Source organism: Periplaneta americana, chromosome 1 (assembly GCF_040183065.1).
Source record: "Periplaneta americana isolate PAMFEO1 chromosome 1, P.americana_PAMFEO1_priV1, whole genome shotgun sequence".
Lineage (NCBI taxonomy): Eukaryota > Metazoa > Arthropoda > Insecta > Blattodea > Blattidae > Periplaneta > Periplaneta americana.
The window spans coordinates 141537389-141555288 of record NC_091117.1 but is presented as its reverse complement, the minus strand read 5'-3'; the positions used below and the strand labels follow the sequence as shown (position 1 = coordinate 141555288).

The window sequence follows — 17900 nt, the reverse complement described above, 5'->3', positions numbered from 1 at the left end:
TCTTTGTGAAAATGTAAAAAAAAAGTAGAACAAGATTATATGGACCGGGCAGTACTGTTTGATGACGTCATAGACCCAATTATCATATGAGCCGTTCAGAGCAAAAGTGGTGTAAGTCAGAGTTGGGTAATGAGGTTTAAAGTAAACATTCTGTAAAATATAGCGCAAAGTAGCAATTATATATATATATACATATATACACAGTAATATGTAACTTGTTTTTTGTACATTTTGTTAAGCCATAAAGATTGATTACCCAAAATACTGATATAAGTAAGAGTAGTAATTGGCTTAGCTGATCATTAAAATCAAAATGAATTGAAGTGGTTAGATCTTCAAAGCTAGGTGGTATTGTGAGTATCCTATACTCTCCTTCTTCATGACGTGAGTCAGCATTTCTGCTTTTTTTTAATACCGGTACTCTAAATATAATTCTGTAATAGCATGTTGTATTGCAAGTTTCCTTTATTTGTAGCCGCTTGTTATTATCCTATTTTAAATTTGCTTTAATTAGTAGAGAGAACCTATTGTTAAAAATTATAATGAAATCACGGCTTCTAGAGAAGGCCTGACGTATCTCAATATTATTTCTAGGGCTTTAAATTCTTCTGTCCACCCATGTTTATTAATATCGTACCGTCATCTCAATGGGTCATATTCACGATGGTCGTTAAGATCACAGTGCAAAAGGACTTCGATGCAACCCTCTCGCAATTAAAATAAGCACTATGAAACTGTAGACCACTTCACCGACTTCTACTTACGCCACGGTGAACCATGTGATTGTTTCAGCAGGATTATAACATTTTGGCGGGTGAAACATACGTTTCCTACGAAAATCTGTCACTAAGGGCAGGTATTACAAACGCCGTTTAAACCTTACGTTCAGTTTAAACTCAAGATTTTCATTCTGCTTCATATAATAAACCTCAACTACCAGTTAATCTTGAGTTGACTTGAGTTTAACTTGATCTTCGGTCTTCTGCCGTTTAAACTGCAGTTCAAGGCTCAACAGTGCAAGATGGCGGCTTCCGCTATACACATGGACATTGCAGATGTTTTTCGAAAACTTATGACCGATGGTGAGGAAGTGAACAATATTACTGAACGACCACGGTGGCCAAGAACTTTTCGAAATAGAGTGCACCACTTTGAAATATAAATAAACATAAGTTTTGAAACAGATTCAAGCTTTTGAAATAAACAGTTCTAATCTTCAGAATTAGGCTTTACAGTCCCTAACCTTGTTCCGAAAAGTTGAAACTCGAATACAACATAAAAGTGCAAAAATATGTGTATTTTATGGTTTGAATTTTCATATTATTTGAAAAGGTAAACGATTTCCTTTTTATTTTTGAAAACATTCTGTAGAACCTCTGCATCGGTTATTATATAGTAACACTGCGCTATTTTTCCTCTGGTAACTATGAAAGATTTCGAATGTGTCCATATATCTACTGCAAGCCTATTGCGCATTGCACTTTGTGTGTGGCAGGCAGTATCCTGGTAAGATTTACCATGAAATATTGGGGTCTGTTTTATAAACACACTATTAATATTATGTAACAATACTAAACTCATAAAAATAATGTTATTATTTGACAGACTTCTGTTTCATAAACATTCTACACAACTTATACAATATGCACACTAATATTATAGTTCATTAGTCAGCTGATTGTGTATGGAGTTCTGTCGCAGATGGTCATGCATGGTTTAGTCTGGTTGCAGTGTGTTTGGAAGTACAATACTCTGTAATTCGGCGCATTGAATTAAACTCTCGATTCGGTTAAACTTTGGTTTAACGTAATCTTCAGATTAACCGTGTTTATAATACCGGGCCTAACACTGTATTTAAGCACCAAAGTTTACATTTTGATTTACAGAGAAGAAATTGGGTTACTCTTAGAAAGCCTGTCGGAAACAGGATCCTTATCTACCACAAATTTCGTTTTGAGTCAGTCTATGTTGCGAAAAACCGACACTCCAGGTATTCATCTAATGATGAATCTTACTCTACAAGTAAGCATAGATGCAAACATGTCATACCTGTACCAACGGGATTGTCGACGAATATGACAGAGTAGTTTTTGTGCCATGAGTATGGATTTTCCCTCAGCGACAAATCGTCCTCTATGTAGTAGGGACCAAACTGGTCGAAGAGCGTGAACAAATCGGACATTCCAGGGCCTCCTTCCAACCACAGGATAACAGGAGCGTTTTCGTAGTTGTTCTGAAACATGCCGAAATACATTTCCACGTTATTATCATCATTTTTATTTCTTATATACCGTGTACTTACAAGAATATAGCAGTTTATAGTCGTTATATTATCACTCAGATGAGACGTAGAAATCTGTTTGTAGGCTCAAATGAAAGAGGAAGGAAGACAATTTTAGTTGTATGCATGCGCAAATAGCTTTCCTTTGTTTGTTTTCTTGGAAGCGATAATAACAAAGATGGCGACACCTCAACAGAAAGCATTTTATGTTTTGAAGTTTGAGAGTTGTAAATCGGTTATAACAGGGCAACATGAGTTTCGTAGGCAGTTTAATCGTAATTCCACAAATGCCAACAACATCCATCTATGGTATAACCAGTTGGCAACGAATTACTTATTATACCTAGGTATGGCTCTTTCCTCAACTGCAGGATGAACCAAATAACTCTATTTGGTAACAAGATGGCACACCTCCGCATTGGCATCACCTTGTACGAAATTGGTTGAATGATATTGTCACTGACCGCTGGATTGGTCGCCGTGCACCCGATGGCAGGGTTTATCTCCAGTGGCCTCCAAGATCACCTGATTTCACCCCATGCGATTTTTTTCTTTTGGGGTTTTGTAATGGACCAAGTCTACGTGCCTCAATTGCCTGCTAATCTGCTCGAGTTGAGAGACAAGATTCGAGAAGCTGTTGCTGCCTTCACTCCAGATATGTTGATTAAAGTGTGGGGGCTCATATTGAACACTTATGAACTTATAATGTAAACTGGAGATGTTACTCTTTCATTTAACATGAGTTCAGTTATTGTCATAGTTAAAGTATCATTAAAAACCTTTAAAATCACTGTATTCTTTTATGTAGGCCTACACCCTTTATTGTCTGTCGAAATCTTTTCGAGTTCCAAAATCCAGTGTTTACTGACCAAAAATAATCCACACTCGAGGGTCCTCCCTTTCATTATCTTTGTTTTGCCTTTCTACACAACTTTTTTGCGATCTTCATAGTACTCTCCTTCCGCAAAGAAAATTTCATTCATTTCGTTGCAACCTACGAAAATGTATCCCTCGAACATGGCCAGGATGTTGGGTAACATTCGGCGCTGTACCCTGTACCACGGCGTTCTCTCTTACAGGCGGGAAGGCTTCCTCCTTTTTTTTCACGAAAAGTGTGACGTCACGAGTCCTAGCTGCGTCAACCCATCGCATGCCGATCAGTCTGATTACTACTAGCAGCATTCCGTTGCCATAGAGACACAAAATGAATAGGCGTAAGTTTGTATCGTTAATTAGAGTAATACCAGTGTTAATCTACACTATTCTAAAAAAAACTAATAAGCTTAAATAATATATTAGGCATACAGTAATGGCAATTACTAAATCTATCTGCTAACTTTGTAAGTTTTATTCCAGTGTTTTCAGTTTTTTTTATGCTTCTGCCTTCTGCACTGATAATGAATCTTTTGTATTTATCCAATTCCTTTTTTATGTTTTTCAACAAGTGGACAGTATCGTACCTAAAATAAACGTTATTTGTTAATTTCAGGCATGAATAATGTACAACTATTTGCAGATCCTTTACTTAATATTGAAAACATGCATATTATAGGATAAAAAAATTCAAATTATCTGATTATTATTATTATTATCTGTTTTGAAAATGCTGGCAGAATACCTCCCAAAGTTCATTTATAATGGCATTAGCCTGTTTCTTTTATTCACTACTTTCTGATATTTGTGTTTTACGTTCTTACTGAAGTTATCGATCTATAGGGAAGACCAGGTAACTTGATACCCTAAGGGTGAAACCTAACCATTTTTCCCCCATTACTACAAATGCTAGTGGATTATGGTGATTTTCTAGTTTGAAGGTTGAATTTTCTTTTGCCAACTTCGTTTCGAATTTCGATACTGACAAATACTATAAATGGTAGTGATTTTGTAACCGGTATGTTGGCAGCTGAGGCAAATATCGACAATATTTGCCGGTACTGGAGTTCCATGCATTCCCTTGTCCGTTTCGGTGAAGTGCGGATGGGGAACAATACTACATTAGATTAAAGCAATACTACATTATATTATTTTCAATTTATTATACTTTTAACAATACTGTTAGGAATTTTTAAGTATTTAAATATTTTCAATAGTATTAAGCACTACGATATTAAACTAGGAGCTATTTTATATTGAAATTATGACACAGTAGCCTTTTAAGTAGGCAGAAGTGTCGTTAACCCGGAAGTGAAGTGAAGTGGAGTTCCATGAAATTAAAATTGTACTAGATTTCTCAGCCGGTTACTGGAAGATAGTGAAATTCGAACTTATTAATAATTAATTAATATTAATACATAATAGTTATTTTATGTGTTGCGTTGTGGTTATAATTCAAGAATAGTCAGATAAGTACGAATGAATATAATATACTTGGGCGTGATAATGCACGATGGTAATGGATAGAAATATTATTTCAAATTTTAATGAATTTCTTTCGTGTTTAGATTTTTATTACTATGTCAAAAAAATGAAATAGTGTTGCAGTGACTCCTCCAAGGAAGAAAATGTGTGGCATTCAGAGTACGCTTCAGAAATCTGTAGTTCACGTGTATAATGAGTTGAAGAAAGAAGATAATGAAGAAGGAATTATGCTAACGGAGACAGCAATTACAACCAGAATAGGACAATTATTAGGAGTAAGTATTCTTAAGCATACATTTCAAAGTGGTATTCAGTTTTAGGAGTTTGCACTAATAATTTCATGATTGTGGTCAAACAAAACAAATTTTTAGGTTAGGCCTACATGTTTAATCAAGTCAGTGATTTTCATATTGCCAAACTAAATACATTTAAGATACTGTAATACTGCAGTAGGTGATAGCTTAAATACATTTACAAATTAGACGAACAAGTAATCAAACAGCACGAAAGTAAATTTCCAGTTTTCTCTTTTGGTATTAAATTAACCGTTCAGATCACAATTTACATGCCACATCGGCCGAAGAAAATACAAGTCATATTGTAATTATTAACTTGATATTGCAGCAAATATTACATGAATGTTGGCCTGTTATGGTGCTTAAAAATAATTCAATTTTATATAATAACTATATAACATACTCTATAAAGCATAGGAACGTTGACTCTGGCTGAATAATTTATTCATGACTGGTCTAAGTAATATTAAATATGGTGTTTCTTCAGAAAAGCTACCCCACCCAACGTACTTGTTAAGATATAACACTCGAGAGGACGAGGACGCACTACTGGGAAACTAACCATTTCTCTTCGTCCTGGACCTCTCGCATGTTATATTGGTAATTAGTAACACTTTTGAGGGAGGGACTACAACAATGCATTAGAATATACAGGTAAGTGTCAAAGGATTTTTGTGCTGAAAGTCTTTGTGGCTGTGCACTAAAACCACGTGTTCATCACTATGTAAATATCACAGAAATCAATTAAACAAAATAAAATTATGCCTATGCTTTTCTGGAGAATTACCTAAATATTAGCCTACTTAAACCTATCGTAGATCCAACCTAACATGTTGATCATTTTCTATTCATATAGCTGTAAATGTTTGTATCATGCATGAATTTTATGATATAACAATTTTTAGAAGTGTTATGTTATTGTTTGTTATTACAGCTTGGTTTTACTACAGCCACGAAAGTGATAAATTCACAGAAGGGGACCCCACTTGTGACACCAGGAAAACATAGACTACGTAAACATCCAGTGACTGATGCTGATGATTTTACGAAAGATGCAATTGCAAGATTTATTTATGACAAGTTACATAAAGGTAGGGAAGTTACAGGAATTATTGTGTTGATTTATGCAATGTAATTCTGATATTAGTCATATGTATAAAAATATGGCATAATTTTCATTTACTGTTACAGGGGGAAGTACTAACAGCAGCAAAAGTTCTGGAACATATGAATGATGATTATGAAACATATTTATTTAGAGTATCCTTATCATCGGTGAAAAAAATTTTGAAAGAGATGAAATTTCTATGGAGCAAAGGGGATCCTTATACACATGTACGAGAAAGTGATGTTATTCGTTTTTAAGAGAATAAATAAGAAATGTGGAGCGTGAGAACCCTAAACCCGTAGTATTCTTGGATGAGACTTGGATTTTTATGAATGGTAAATTTCAATGTATTGTGAAACATTGAGTGATTGAATTTTTTACTAACAAATAGGTTAACACTTATGTGGAATATGAAATTGCAATTAATATAGGCTACTAGTAATGAATTCAGGTGGGAACAACATGTTTTGCAATTAATAGTTTCATATTATAACTAGAGGCTAGTTATAAAATTCTTGAACGGTTTTCCTGTCTTTAAAATTTTTGTGTCTCTTAGAGTGTCAATGTGAATTGCTTTTCTCTCTCTGTTTTTTTAAGTAGGATCACCCATTTATTCATGAAATAAACCAGGTGAAGTTTCCAGTGACATGAATGGTGTTATTCGTAGACCAACAAATGAGGGTGGAAGATTAGATGCCGGAACGAAAGGTGGATTTATACTCGGTAAGTTATATTGATTTATATTTTACATAAATTTGGCAAGAGTAATTTTTTAAATCAGGGTACAAAAATATAAAAATTGGTGACTAAATAAAAACGTGGGAAAGCCTTTCACCAAAGAGGATCTCATGTCATGTCATGTCATGTTATGTTATGTTATGTTATGTTATGTTATGTTATGTTATGTTATGTTATGTTATGTTATGTTTTATTTTCTTTATTTAAATGCTGTGAATTCATGTGACGTAATTATATGCCCAGGTATAATTTTTATTGCAGGTGCTGATTTAATTTTTTCATGCAATTGAAAGAAAAGTCAGGACTACCATAGTGCTATGAATAGCCCTGTAGTTGAGAAGTGGGTGCAAACACAGTTGTTGACCTGAGAACATTAGGGCAATGCGTTATTGTCATGGATAGTGCTGCATATCATAGCAGACTTGTGAAAAATCAGCCAACAACAAAATGGAGGAAAGAACAGCTACTGGTGATTGCAACTGAATATAATAGATTTGTTGTACTAAATGATAAGAGTTGATAGTGTGAAATCACCTTTTGATATTACATTGCAATATTAATTTCCATACTTTACAGTCATTATTATTATTATTATTATTATTATTATTATTATTATTATTATTATTATTATTATTATTATTATTATTATTATTATCATCATCATCATTATTATCATTAGTATCATTACTACTACTATTACTACTACTACTACTACTACTACTACTACTACTACTACTACTACTACTACTACTACTACTACTATTGCAACCGTTTCTCTTATTTCTCATGATTAGGCATACTTATAGATGCTACTTTTTTCTTTCAGGTGAAATTGAATCTACATAAGAATCCTAAAACAACAGAGCCTTGCCAATTACTGTTCTGAAGCGGCCTTGTCTTATGTGTTGTGTCTATATACAATTAATTCTTTCAGTTTTTTTCCCCCTTTAATGTAATGAAGTTGTTGGTTGATTGATACCAAGTGTTCAGCAGTTGATGTCATTTGTTATCTTGCACTCCAATATTTAACCAGATGATTGAAAGCTGTGTAAAGTTAAACAGTCAAGACAATGATCCATATCTTCATTGAGATTTCAAAATGGCATGGGGAGGTTCTGAAATATCAGTTCTTTGTAAATATTTGAGGCAATCATGGCCTGTGATAATATGAGTACTGCCACTGTAGATTTTCATAGAAGTTCAGTTATTAAATTAGGTGTATTATTTTTACTATGTATTGTACTATATTTTTGTTTCGCTTAATTGATGAATTATATATGCTGTAAATTGAATAGTAGACTGTAGGCCTATAGCTTAACTGATGAATTGTATGTGCTGTAAATTAAATAGTAGGCTGTATACCACAAGTGATGAATTGTTTATGCTTGTAATGTGAAGTAATTTGCATGATATTTATTATCAATTTCTGTATATTTCAACTGATTGAATTGTTTATACTTTTAAATTGAATTAACTTGCTTGCTATGTATTATATTTTATAGCTTAACTGATGAATAATTGTTTAGGTTTGTCAATTTAATAATCTGAGTGCCATGTACTTCATATTTTTAGTGGAGCCACCAATGTAGCTTAGTCGGTAGACTCGTTGGCCTGCAAATTCAGAGCTGCACTCGAGGGTAGTTTGGATCCCCCATTTGGTCTGATTAGTTGGTTTCTTCTGAGGATTTTCCTCCATCGTGGAGTGGATGCCGGATGGCCTATTGCAATTTTTTCATTTGCTTTAGAATCATTCCGATTTTTGTTACCACATTGTCATGTTCTGATCTTGTTATTCTTTTAACAGTGTAGTAAGATGCAGGTATAGATAACCTTACAGTAATTTTGCTACCTTTCAGCTACCTCATTACCTCCCACTCCATAAAGTTCATGGATCCACGGAAGTACCAGTCGTCGATGTAATTCGACCATTTTACTTAAAATATTAAAACACTGTAAAATATTGAGATTTCATGCTGTTACGTCCAATACTGCAGCAAGAATATCTGATTTTGAATCTGATAGTATGACAGCCTTCTCAGATTTATGAAGTCGATACTGGAGATTTTGTAAGCTTAAAAGTGTATCTAAATTTTCACTATCAAAATTAGTCAGTGTTTGAAGTTAGTTAGTTAGTTAGTTAGTTAGTTAGTTAGTTAGTTAGTTAGTTAGTTAGTTAGTTAGTTAGTTAGTTAGTTAGTTAGTTAGTTAGTTAGTTAGTTAGTTAGTTAGTTAGTTAGTTAGTTAGTGGCGTTTAAAAAGGGCGCGTCAGCTACTATGGCTATTTGCGCCCTTATCTAAAATCTTTCACTAAACACAAACACAATAGAATAACCAGAATGTTTAAAAAACTAAAAAAGCGTTGTCACGGTTAAAATGGGGCAAACAAGTGTTTGAATATAATTCCCTGTAAAAGGGAATATACTGGTATTGTACTACAACACCACTACATCTATGACTTGGTAAACAGGATCCATCTATAAAAAAATACTGTATGTAGTCACTCACTGACCAGATCATTTATCGTTTCTAATGATTTTTAAAATGTCTGGAGAAGTATCACATTTCTTAACATCATCTGTTAAAGTTAACTTATATACTATTCATTTTGAAATAACTTGGGATTGTGTTTTATTAGTAAAGTTTCCCTTAATTGAGCAAGTTTGAGTTCTCCAAGTAGAGTCAAAAAGTCTGTTGGGATTTTGGCTCAGTTTATTAATATTTGTGGACTGTGATTTTTTGTTCTAGAGAACCATATTATCTGCAAATGATGAGATTATCATAAGATCTATTTCTTTAGTTAGACCATCGACATTAATATTGGAAAATGTATTCCTGAAAACAACAATGTGGGAAGCCCAGATGAATCTGTCTCTATTTACATATTTGTGACAATGAATCAAATAATCAAGTCACATGCCCAGTGTAACACTTTATCATGGACACCCTAAGTTTGCAATTTCTTAAGTGATTTATATCTACAGAGCCATATGATCCTTGAAAATAAATTAAAATTGTTAAGGTGTTTTGTTTTCTGTTTAAAATATCTTTAATATCTTGACTAAAATTTAAAATCTGTCCATTTGTTGAATGCAATTCTCTAAAGTCAACTCAATAAGATGAAAGTTAGTTACTAGATTCCAGGAACCAATTCAATCTATGAAATCATCTCTTCCATAATTTTGGCTATCATACTAGTAAGTGGTATCTGTCGATAACTCGAAAATATATTAGTTGAATAATTGCTTTTCAAAATTGATGTTATGATAGATTTTCTCCAGACAGATATTGTATTTCAGATGAGATTACAAGATAAAAGTAGTGAGTTTGCTTGTTTGCCAACATGTTTAAGAAAATCAGCATGTGTATTGTCTGGACTTGGAGATGTTTTGGGTCTTATGTTATTAAATTAATAGTAATATTCATTTCTTGATTAAATATTGTTATATAAAGTAGATTGTAGATTTAATATTTCTTTCAGTTTTTCCTTAATAGTCTGACGTACACAGATAAAACTAACAACCACACCACCAACTAATCTAATAGAAATTAAAATATAATTAAATGTAGAAAAAGTAATTAAAATTATAAATACACGTAATAAACCATAACCCCCTAATTTCAACAATATACTATTTTATTCCCTTTTACAGCTTGTAGATAATTATTAATTATAGTTATTACTTATTAGCATAATATTTATTGAACTTATTGGCTATTTCACTTCGTTTGAAAGATGTTATTGTGTACAAAAAGCATTTTTTGATGATCGTTTCATGCTGTATGTTGTGTATAAATCTATGATTTCTGGCCATCTGTTCTGTGTAATCCATCTTTTGTACAGAATTAATAAAATACTCTTTTGGTAGTAATTGTTTTATTAATTGAGTATTTAATTTTCACCAGCTCACATTTCTTGAATCATTTGTTTTTTCTTATTTAAATTTAGGACACAAGAGCCAAAAAGAGACTTCACAGTTATGTATCATACATTTTTTCAATGACAGACGTGGAGTTGCAGAAATAATAAGTGTAAGTGTAACATTATTAAGCAATTTACAAACAAATGAAATCTTTAAAAAGGTATCTAGAAGTGAAATTACTTATGGCTTTTAAGGACCAAAATTATTTTTGTAAGTTGATTTATTATTATTTCAGTTTTAGCCTAGTTGTATTATCCATTTCCTTACTAATTTCAAAAGATAATCAGAAGTTCATTCGAAATCCAACCAAAAGTCAATTGGTTATTAATTTATCTACCTTTAGGAAGTACAGTATATGTACGCTGGAATCTTTGAAGTGAAGTGACAATAATTTAATTGGTCTTGGAACAGATTTGATTCTTGAATATTATATACTATACTTTGTTGTATATTTACGTATAGTAACCTATTAATGCTAATACTAATAATAATGTAAAGGAATAAAAGAATAGAACATAGCAATACATTTCTCATTATTATTATTATTCTCATTATTATTGAAACTATTTAGAATAACCTTCCAACATTAAGGTAAAGTACGGTGAGTAAAGAAGTCATTCAGTACATAGGATCGTGATTTTACTACATGTGGTGATATCTGGTAACAGTTGGCAACACTGACAAGGCGGAAATATTTGCTGTTTGGGAACTGAACTTACGTGATCCTCACTATACTACGGTTTCTGACAGCAGATTTTCTCCGTATACTTCAATTTTCTACACCATTAACATTTTATCACAGTCTAGTATATACAGTCACGAAGCTTAATACGTAGTAAATATGCATCCATAGATAGTTGTTAACCACTAGGATCGCTAATATCGCCTCATTACAAACAATGCGAAATAGTACCGGCACAGTCTATTATTCCTAGCACCCTCACAACTCAAGCTTCGTGACTGTATATATAGACTGTGATTCAGTCTTAATACATTGTCGCTATATATCCGACTTTTAATCACAGCATAACCTCCGTAAATAAAAAGAAGCTCTAGGGACGATTTTTTATTGTGTCTATCTTAACAGATCTACACTAATTTAGACCTACGTGATCTGTTTATGTCTCGAAATAAAATACCTATTTTAATCGATTCTGTGATCTGTCATCTATTTTTTTTATTTGAGATTGTGCAATATCTGTCTGTCTCTCTCTATATGTCCGTCCGTCTGCCCGCCCTCCCCTCCGTCCGTCTGCCCGCCCGCCCCTCCGTCCGTCCCCCCGCCCGCCCGCCCCTCCGTCCGTCCGTCTGCCCGCCCGCCCCTTCGTCCGTCCGTTTGCCCGCCCGCCCCTCCGTCCGTCCGTCTGCCTGTCCGTTCATCCGTGGGTCCGCCTGCTCTCCCAGCCTGCCTGTCTAATCTGTCTAATCTAGTCAATCTTCTCTATCCTATTTTATCCCGTCCATCTATCCCTTTAGTCTAGATCTCTCCTATCCATCTTCCTATCTGCCCTATCTATCCATCTATTTCTATACTATCATCCATCTCTCCATTTCTGTCCATCTACAGAGAGAGGCAGCGAAAAGTTACCGCACTGTGCAGGGGACGTCGGAAAACAGATAGCCCGCAATCCACTGCTTGACTCACCGGTAAGCTGTAGCAGAGCGGCCGGCGTTCAGTTTCATTATGGTAGGTCTAAAATTCTCGAGTGGTGGGGATGGAGTGCGCGGACGGCGGGAAGCGTACGAAGTGTTTAGTCACAAATAACACAAATAATGTTTAATAACAAGTGTAGTAATGCAACATTACGTAATAACGTGTGCTCAACAAACACGTCCCCTGCATAGTGCGGTAACTTTTTTCTGCCTCTCTCTGTATCCTATCCTCTCCACCTATCTTATCTATCTTTGTAGCTTTTTCTGTCTGCCTGTCTATTTATCTTTCTGTATGTCTGTCTGTCGAACCCTCCATCCGTCTTTCTACCAAGCTACCTGTGTGTTAATTAGTTTATTTATTCGACTTCATTTGTCCTTTAATTACGTACGTGCAAGAAATTGATAAGATATGAAGATTTTACCGTGTGACTGATAACCTACCACAGTGTTGCTCGGCAAAACCAACACTTCCTCTAGGAGAGTTTATAACAATATAACAAATTCGATGAAATGGCAGTGTGATAAACCTCCCACAACCCCGTCTCTGTCCACAACGAATTGCATTTGAACACAACGAAATTTTAAACTGAACTATAGAACAGAAAACCGACGTTCTATGCTTTAAAGTAACTAGAAAAACATACACGTTCGAGTAGTATTTGTGTACACGGTATTTATAAATAATAAGCTGTTTTTTTAGAAGAGGTAATCTTGTGTAACTTACCTGAGCGGGGAAAAACCAAACAAATAAGTTGGAGTTGTACTCCTTATTGACCGTAAAATATCCAGAGAAACTGAGGACATCGTTGCTGAAGGGTCCTCCTGCCACTGACGACAAATTTCTTGCTGTCTCGATATCACCTGTTTCGATGTATGGCGTTAAAATGAGCGGCAAACCCACATCTTCTTGTACAGGGTTAGTGAGTCTTTCCGTCTGAGAGGCTAGGTGACTTGGGCCCAGGTTCATCAGCCCCAGAGATGGAGTCATGCCCAGAGTAAGAAACAATATAAACACCCGAGGAAACATTCTGTCTCAATAGCAATTGTTTTGCTTCTGATCGGCGGACTGTGTGTGTCTACAAATATATACCACCTTGATCTCAATATTTATCATGTAAGATATGTCAGAGAGTAATCTTCGTATCGCAAGATTAGTTGTTTACAAATGCAAAATTTTGCGTAACCGCTCTTCTTCGACGTCTATCTTCTTACATTTATGAGTACAATCTTTAAGGAACCATAGTCTTTGCGGGAAGCAGCCAATAAAGAAGCGATACTTTCTCGGCAGTTTTTATCTTTCTTTGCTCTAGAAACGGCTTTACTCGTACTGTTCTCCAACCATTGTGCTTACTATTGCGTCATCTATTAGAGCGAAGTAGATAGATTTATTACCGTTATAACGTCATTTTAAAAGTATGCGCTCCCCTGCATATGATATTTCATGTATAGAGAGATTAAAAGACCAGGAGACTAACCGCGATCTAATTTCGTAACTAGGGTAGTATAAGTACTGTACTTCAACCAGAAGAAAATCTCAGAGAAATTAGGCGCAGCGGGTTGATGCTGTGAATAAATGTTGATGTCATAAGTTGTCATAAGGTCACACACTTGGGTACACTCATCTCCATTGCTAACTCTCAAACACAAATGATAACACTGATACACACATACTTATACTACCCTAGTTACAAAATTAGATCAGTGTTGATCTCCTGGGGCCATATTCATAGATATTCTTAGCGCGGGCTTCCGGTGGATGATCAGCGAACTAACGTTTTTCGTATTCATAAACCAGTGTTAGCGATATGATATGATATGAATCCTGTACAAGTAATCAGTCGATAGCCGGGACTAGTTTAGCACGCTCGTAGCGCGGGCTAGCGAAATGTCTATGAATAGCACCCTAGTATTTTAATCCCTCTATACAGGAAATGAGATATGCAGGAGAGCGCATGCTTTTAAAATGACGTTATAACGGTAATATAATCTATCTACTTCGCTCCAATAAATGACGCAATAGTAAGAACATTCCTTTCACGGTTAATCTCCTGATTGGAGAACAGTATGTGTGTGTCAGTGTTATCATTGTGTTTTGAGAGTTAGCCAATGGAGATGCGTGTACCCAAGTGTGTGACCTTATGACATCTTATGACATCAACATTCATTCACAGCATCAACCTGCTGCGTCTCATTCCCCTGAGACTTTCTCCTGGTTGGAGTACAGTAGGGGAGACTGTTGTACCTTTAAACACTTTTAAAATTTATTTTTTTTTTAATTTTGGGAAATTATATTTTTAAATTAAAAAATACTTTAAATAATTATTGAAGATTCCTTTACAACTTCGTGTATATATTTTCCTGTTCTACGCATTTATTAAGGATGGAAAAAATAAAATGTAATATGTTCAAAGGTACAACAGGTTCATGTACCTTAGAACATACCCTCTTGTAAGTTGGAACACATGTAATATAGGTGGGCATATAGTTGTAAGAACTGACAACCATATTTAAAATGTATTTGCAATCATAAACCAGAGCAGGGTTCTGTGATTGAGATTTTATTTCCTGGAGGAGCAATAACAGCTTCAACAGTTTTCTTCAAGGCATCCGGATCAATTGGGGGACCTCTTAATTCCAGATTTACTTCGTGGCATGATCTTAAAATGAAATAAAAACAAAAACCAATAGTATTATGTACCTTGGAACATGTTCCGTGGTACAAGATGTTCTGTGTTCAAAGGTACAAGAGGGTGCACGTTTAAACAAATGTAGCTACCAAAACTATAGATTCGAATAAATAATGGAAATTAAAATGTGTTATTACTCACCAGATGATACGGAACACATTGTACTTAATGGATGGTAGCAAATACAATCTGGTTTTATGTTAGATAACATATATCAATGAACGAAATGTTTACTTTTGGTACTAAAAAAGATTCTTTTGTTCACAGAACTCACACTTTGCAATAAATCAAACCAAAACTACGACCAGAGCTACTTAGCGGCTTTCCCTGCAATCTACTTCAGTTTGAGTCCTCTAGGTAGTAGCAAAAAATAAAAAACAAAAAATGTTCAAAGGTACACTATGCTAAAGCTTCAACAGCCTCCCCTATTGCTCTATCAAGAAGCTTACGACGTACTAATCCACACTCATTTTATGCAGGGTGGAAGTGAAATAGCCTTGGAGATTTCCAGAGCGAATAGCTCATATTGTATGTAACAAAAATCTATAATATATTGGTGAAAAGTTCATAGTTTTTTCAGAAAAAAGTTGTGTTCCCAAATGTTCAACAATTTCTTATTCGGTAACTATTGTGAGTAGGATCGTGATTCTTGTCCATACCGATAGCAAATCTAGTAAAGAATAATTTATCCCTCTGGCATATTTCAATAGCGATCACGGTTTTCGTGTAAATTTAATTTTAAAAACCTCTAAATTTAAGCCATTGCACAATGCGAGCAAGTGGCAACGTCTTGGTAGAGAGCAGCTCACCTACCTAGACACACGAGTTCGTTGACCTCTTAATCTGTATCACGAGTATAATGTGTTAGTGGCGATGTTGCCGGACTGCTGGAACTTCAAACGTAATTTTTTTATTAACCATTTAATTACAAAACTTAATATAGGCTTTCTATTCATTTACGTGTACCCTATCGTCCCTTTCAGTCTGCAAAGTTATTTCACTTCCAGTTGAGTAACGTTATGAATATGTTCTTTTAAGTTCAATGTGGTCGAAATATAGTCACATAAGTGAAGGAATGTTACATAAATATAAACGAAACTGGCTTCAGTTTACAGACCGTAACTGCCAGCGGTATGAATCTATGCTATGCGTAGCCCCAGGTATCTGAACAGGTACGCATCCCACTGACTCACTGACTATGTATGTAAAAAATGCTGATATATTTTATTATTTTTGTTGATAATTGTTGCAATTTACTTATTTTCATTGTTTTTGATCATTTCTCACATAATTGCAATGCAATTTGGGGGTACGAGGATAAGAAAATGTATTTTGGGATATACTAGCAAAAAAAAAAAAGACAATACCACTGGTCTACGCCACTCTGTTCACCATATAAGCGCTTGATCGACAGAGACACGAGCTGAACGCTCTATCGTAGTCCTTATTGTGATCGATATTGTGGTACTCGTCGTAGTTCATGCCGTGATCCTTATAGTGGTTCATATTTTCCTTGCCTTTTTTGTGGTCTTTAGCATAGTTTTTGTTGTCATGTTTCTTTCCATAGCCCCTGTCTGTTTCTTAGTACTTATCGTGGTCGTGGTCCGTTTTATGATCCTAGTCGTGGTCCATGTCGTGCTTCTAATCGTGATCCTTATTGTGGTACTTCTGGTTCTTTCTTATTATCCTTGTCGTAGTCCAGTGTCTTTGCTTGTTATCGTGATCCTTATTGTGGTACTTCTGGTTCTTTCTTATTATCCTTGTCGTGGTCAATGTCTTGCTTCTATTCGTGATCCTTATTGTGGTACTTCTGGTTCTTTATTATTATCGTTCTCGTGCTCCATGTTGTCCTTCTTATCCTGGTCCTTATTGTGATACTTGTGTTTCTTTTTTATGATCCTTGTCGTGGTCCATATCGTGCTTCTTATCGTGATCCTTATTGTGGTACTTCTGGTTCTTTCTTATTATCCTTGTCATAGTCCATGTCTTTGCTTGTCATCATGATCCTTATTGTGGTATTTCTGGTTCTTTCCTATTATCCTTGTCGTGGCCCATTTCTTGCTTCTATTCGTGATCCTTATTGTGGTACTTCTGGTTCTTTATTATTATCGTTCTCGTGCTCCATTTTGTCCTTCTTATCCTGGTCCTTATTGTGATACTTGTGTTTCTTTTTTATGATCCTTGTCGTGGTCCATGTCGTGCTTCTAATCGTGATCCTTATTGTGGTACTTCTGGTTCTTTCTTATTATCCTTGTCGTAGTCCATGTCTTTGCTTGTTATCGTGATCCTTATTGTGGTACTTCTGGTTCTTTCTTATTATCCTTGTCGTGGTCAATGTCTTGCTTCTATTCGTGATCCTTATTGTGGTACTTCTGGTTCTTTATTATTATCGTTCTCGTGCTCCATGTTGTCCTTCTTATCCTGGTCCTTATTGTGATACTTGTGTTTCTTTTTTATGATCCTTGTCGTGGTCCATATCGTGCTTCTTATCGTGATCCTTATTGTGGTACTTCTGGTTCTTTCTTATTATCCTTGTCATAGTCCATGTCTTTGCTTGTCATCATGATCCTTATTGTGGTATTTCTGGTTCTTTCCTATTATCCTTGTCGTGGCCCATTTCTTGCTTCTATTCGTGATCCTTATTGTGGTACTTCTGGTTCTTTATTATTATCGTTCTCGTGCTCCATTTTGTCCTTCTTATCCTGGTCCTTATTGTGATACTTGTGTTTCTTTTTTATGATCCTTGTCGTGGTCCATGTCGTGCTTCTAATCGTGATCCTTATTGTGGTACTTCTGGTTCTTTCTTATTATCCTTGTCATAGTCCATGTCTTTGCTTGTTATCATGATCCTTATTGTGG

At 35.0% G+C, this 17900-nt stretch overlaps 2 protein-coding genes across 3 annotated transcripts in view; one reads left to right on the top strand and one right to left on the bottom strand.

Moving 5' to 3' along the window:
- LOC138701604 (venom serine carboxypeptidase-like) overlaps window positions 1-13448 on the bottom strand; it is a 34535-nt gene extending 21087 nt beyond the window's left edge. Inside the window, exons 1-2 of the mRNA XM_069828668.1 lie at window positions 13079-13448; window positions 2050-2233 (exon numbers count right to left, since the gene is read on the bottom strand). Coding sequence (XP_069684769.1) covers window positions 2050-2233; window positions 13079-13381 — 487 coding nt within the window. The 5' untranslated portion in view covers window positions 13382-13448. The remainder of the gene's footprint in view (window positions 1-2049; window positions 2234-13078) is intronic.
- LOC138701588 (uncharacterized) lies at window positions 4235-9590 on the top strand. 2 transcript variants are annotated; one of them, XM_069828641.1, is made up of 6 exons: window positions 4235-4914; window positions 5870-6026; window positions 6127-6378; window positions 6644-6766; window positions 7043-7250; window positions 7608-9590. In XM_069828641.1, the coding sequence occupies exons 1-3, from the start codon at window positions 4783-4785 to the stop codon at window positions 6168-6170; spliced, it is 333 nt and encodes a 110-aa protein (XP_069684742.1). In that variant the 5' UTR covers window positions 4235-4782; the 3' UTR covers window positions 6171-6378; window positions 6644-6766; window positions 7043-7250; window positions 7608-9590. The 2 variants fall into 2 exon arrangements, with proteins under 2 accessions (XP_069684742.1, XP_069684734.1); XM_069828633.1 differs by having other exon boundaries at window positions 6641-6766.
- Window positions 13449-17900: the final 4452 nt, after the last annotated feature.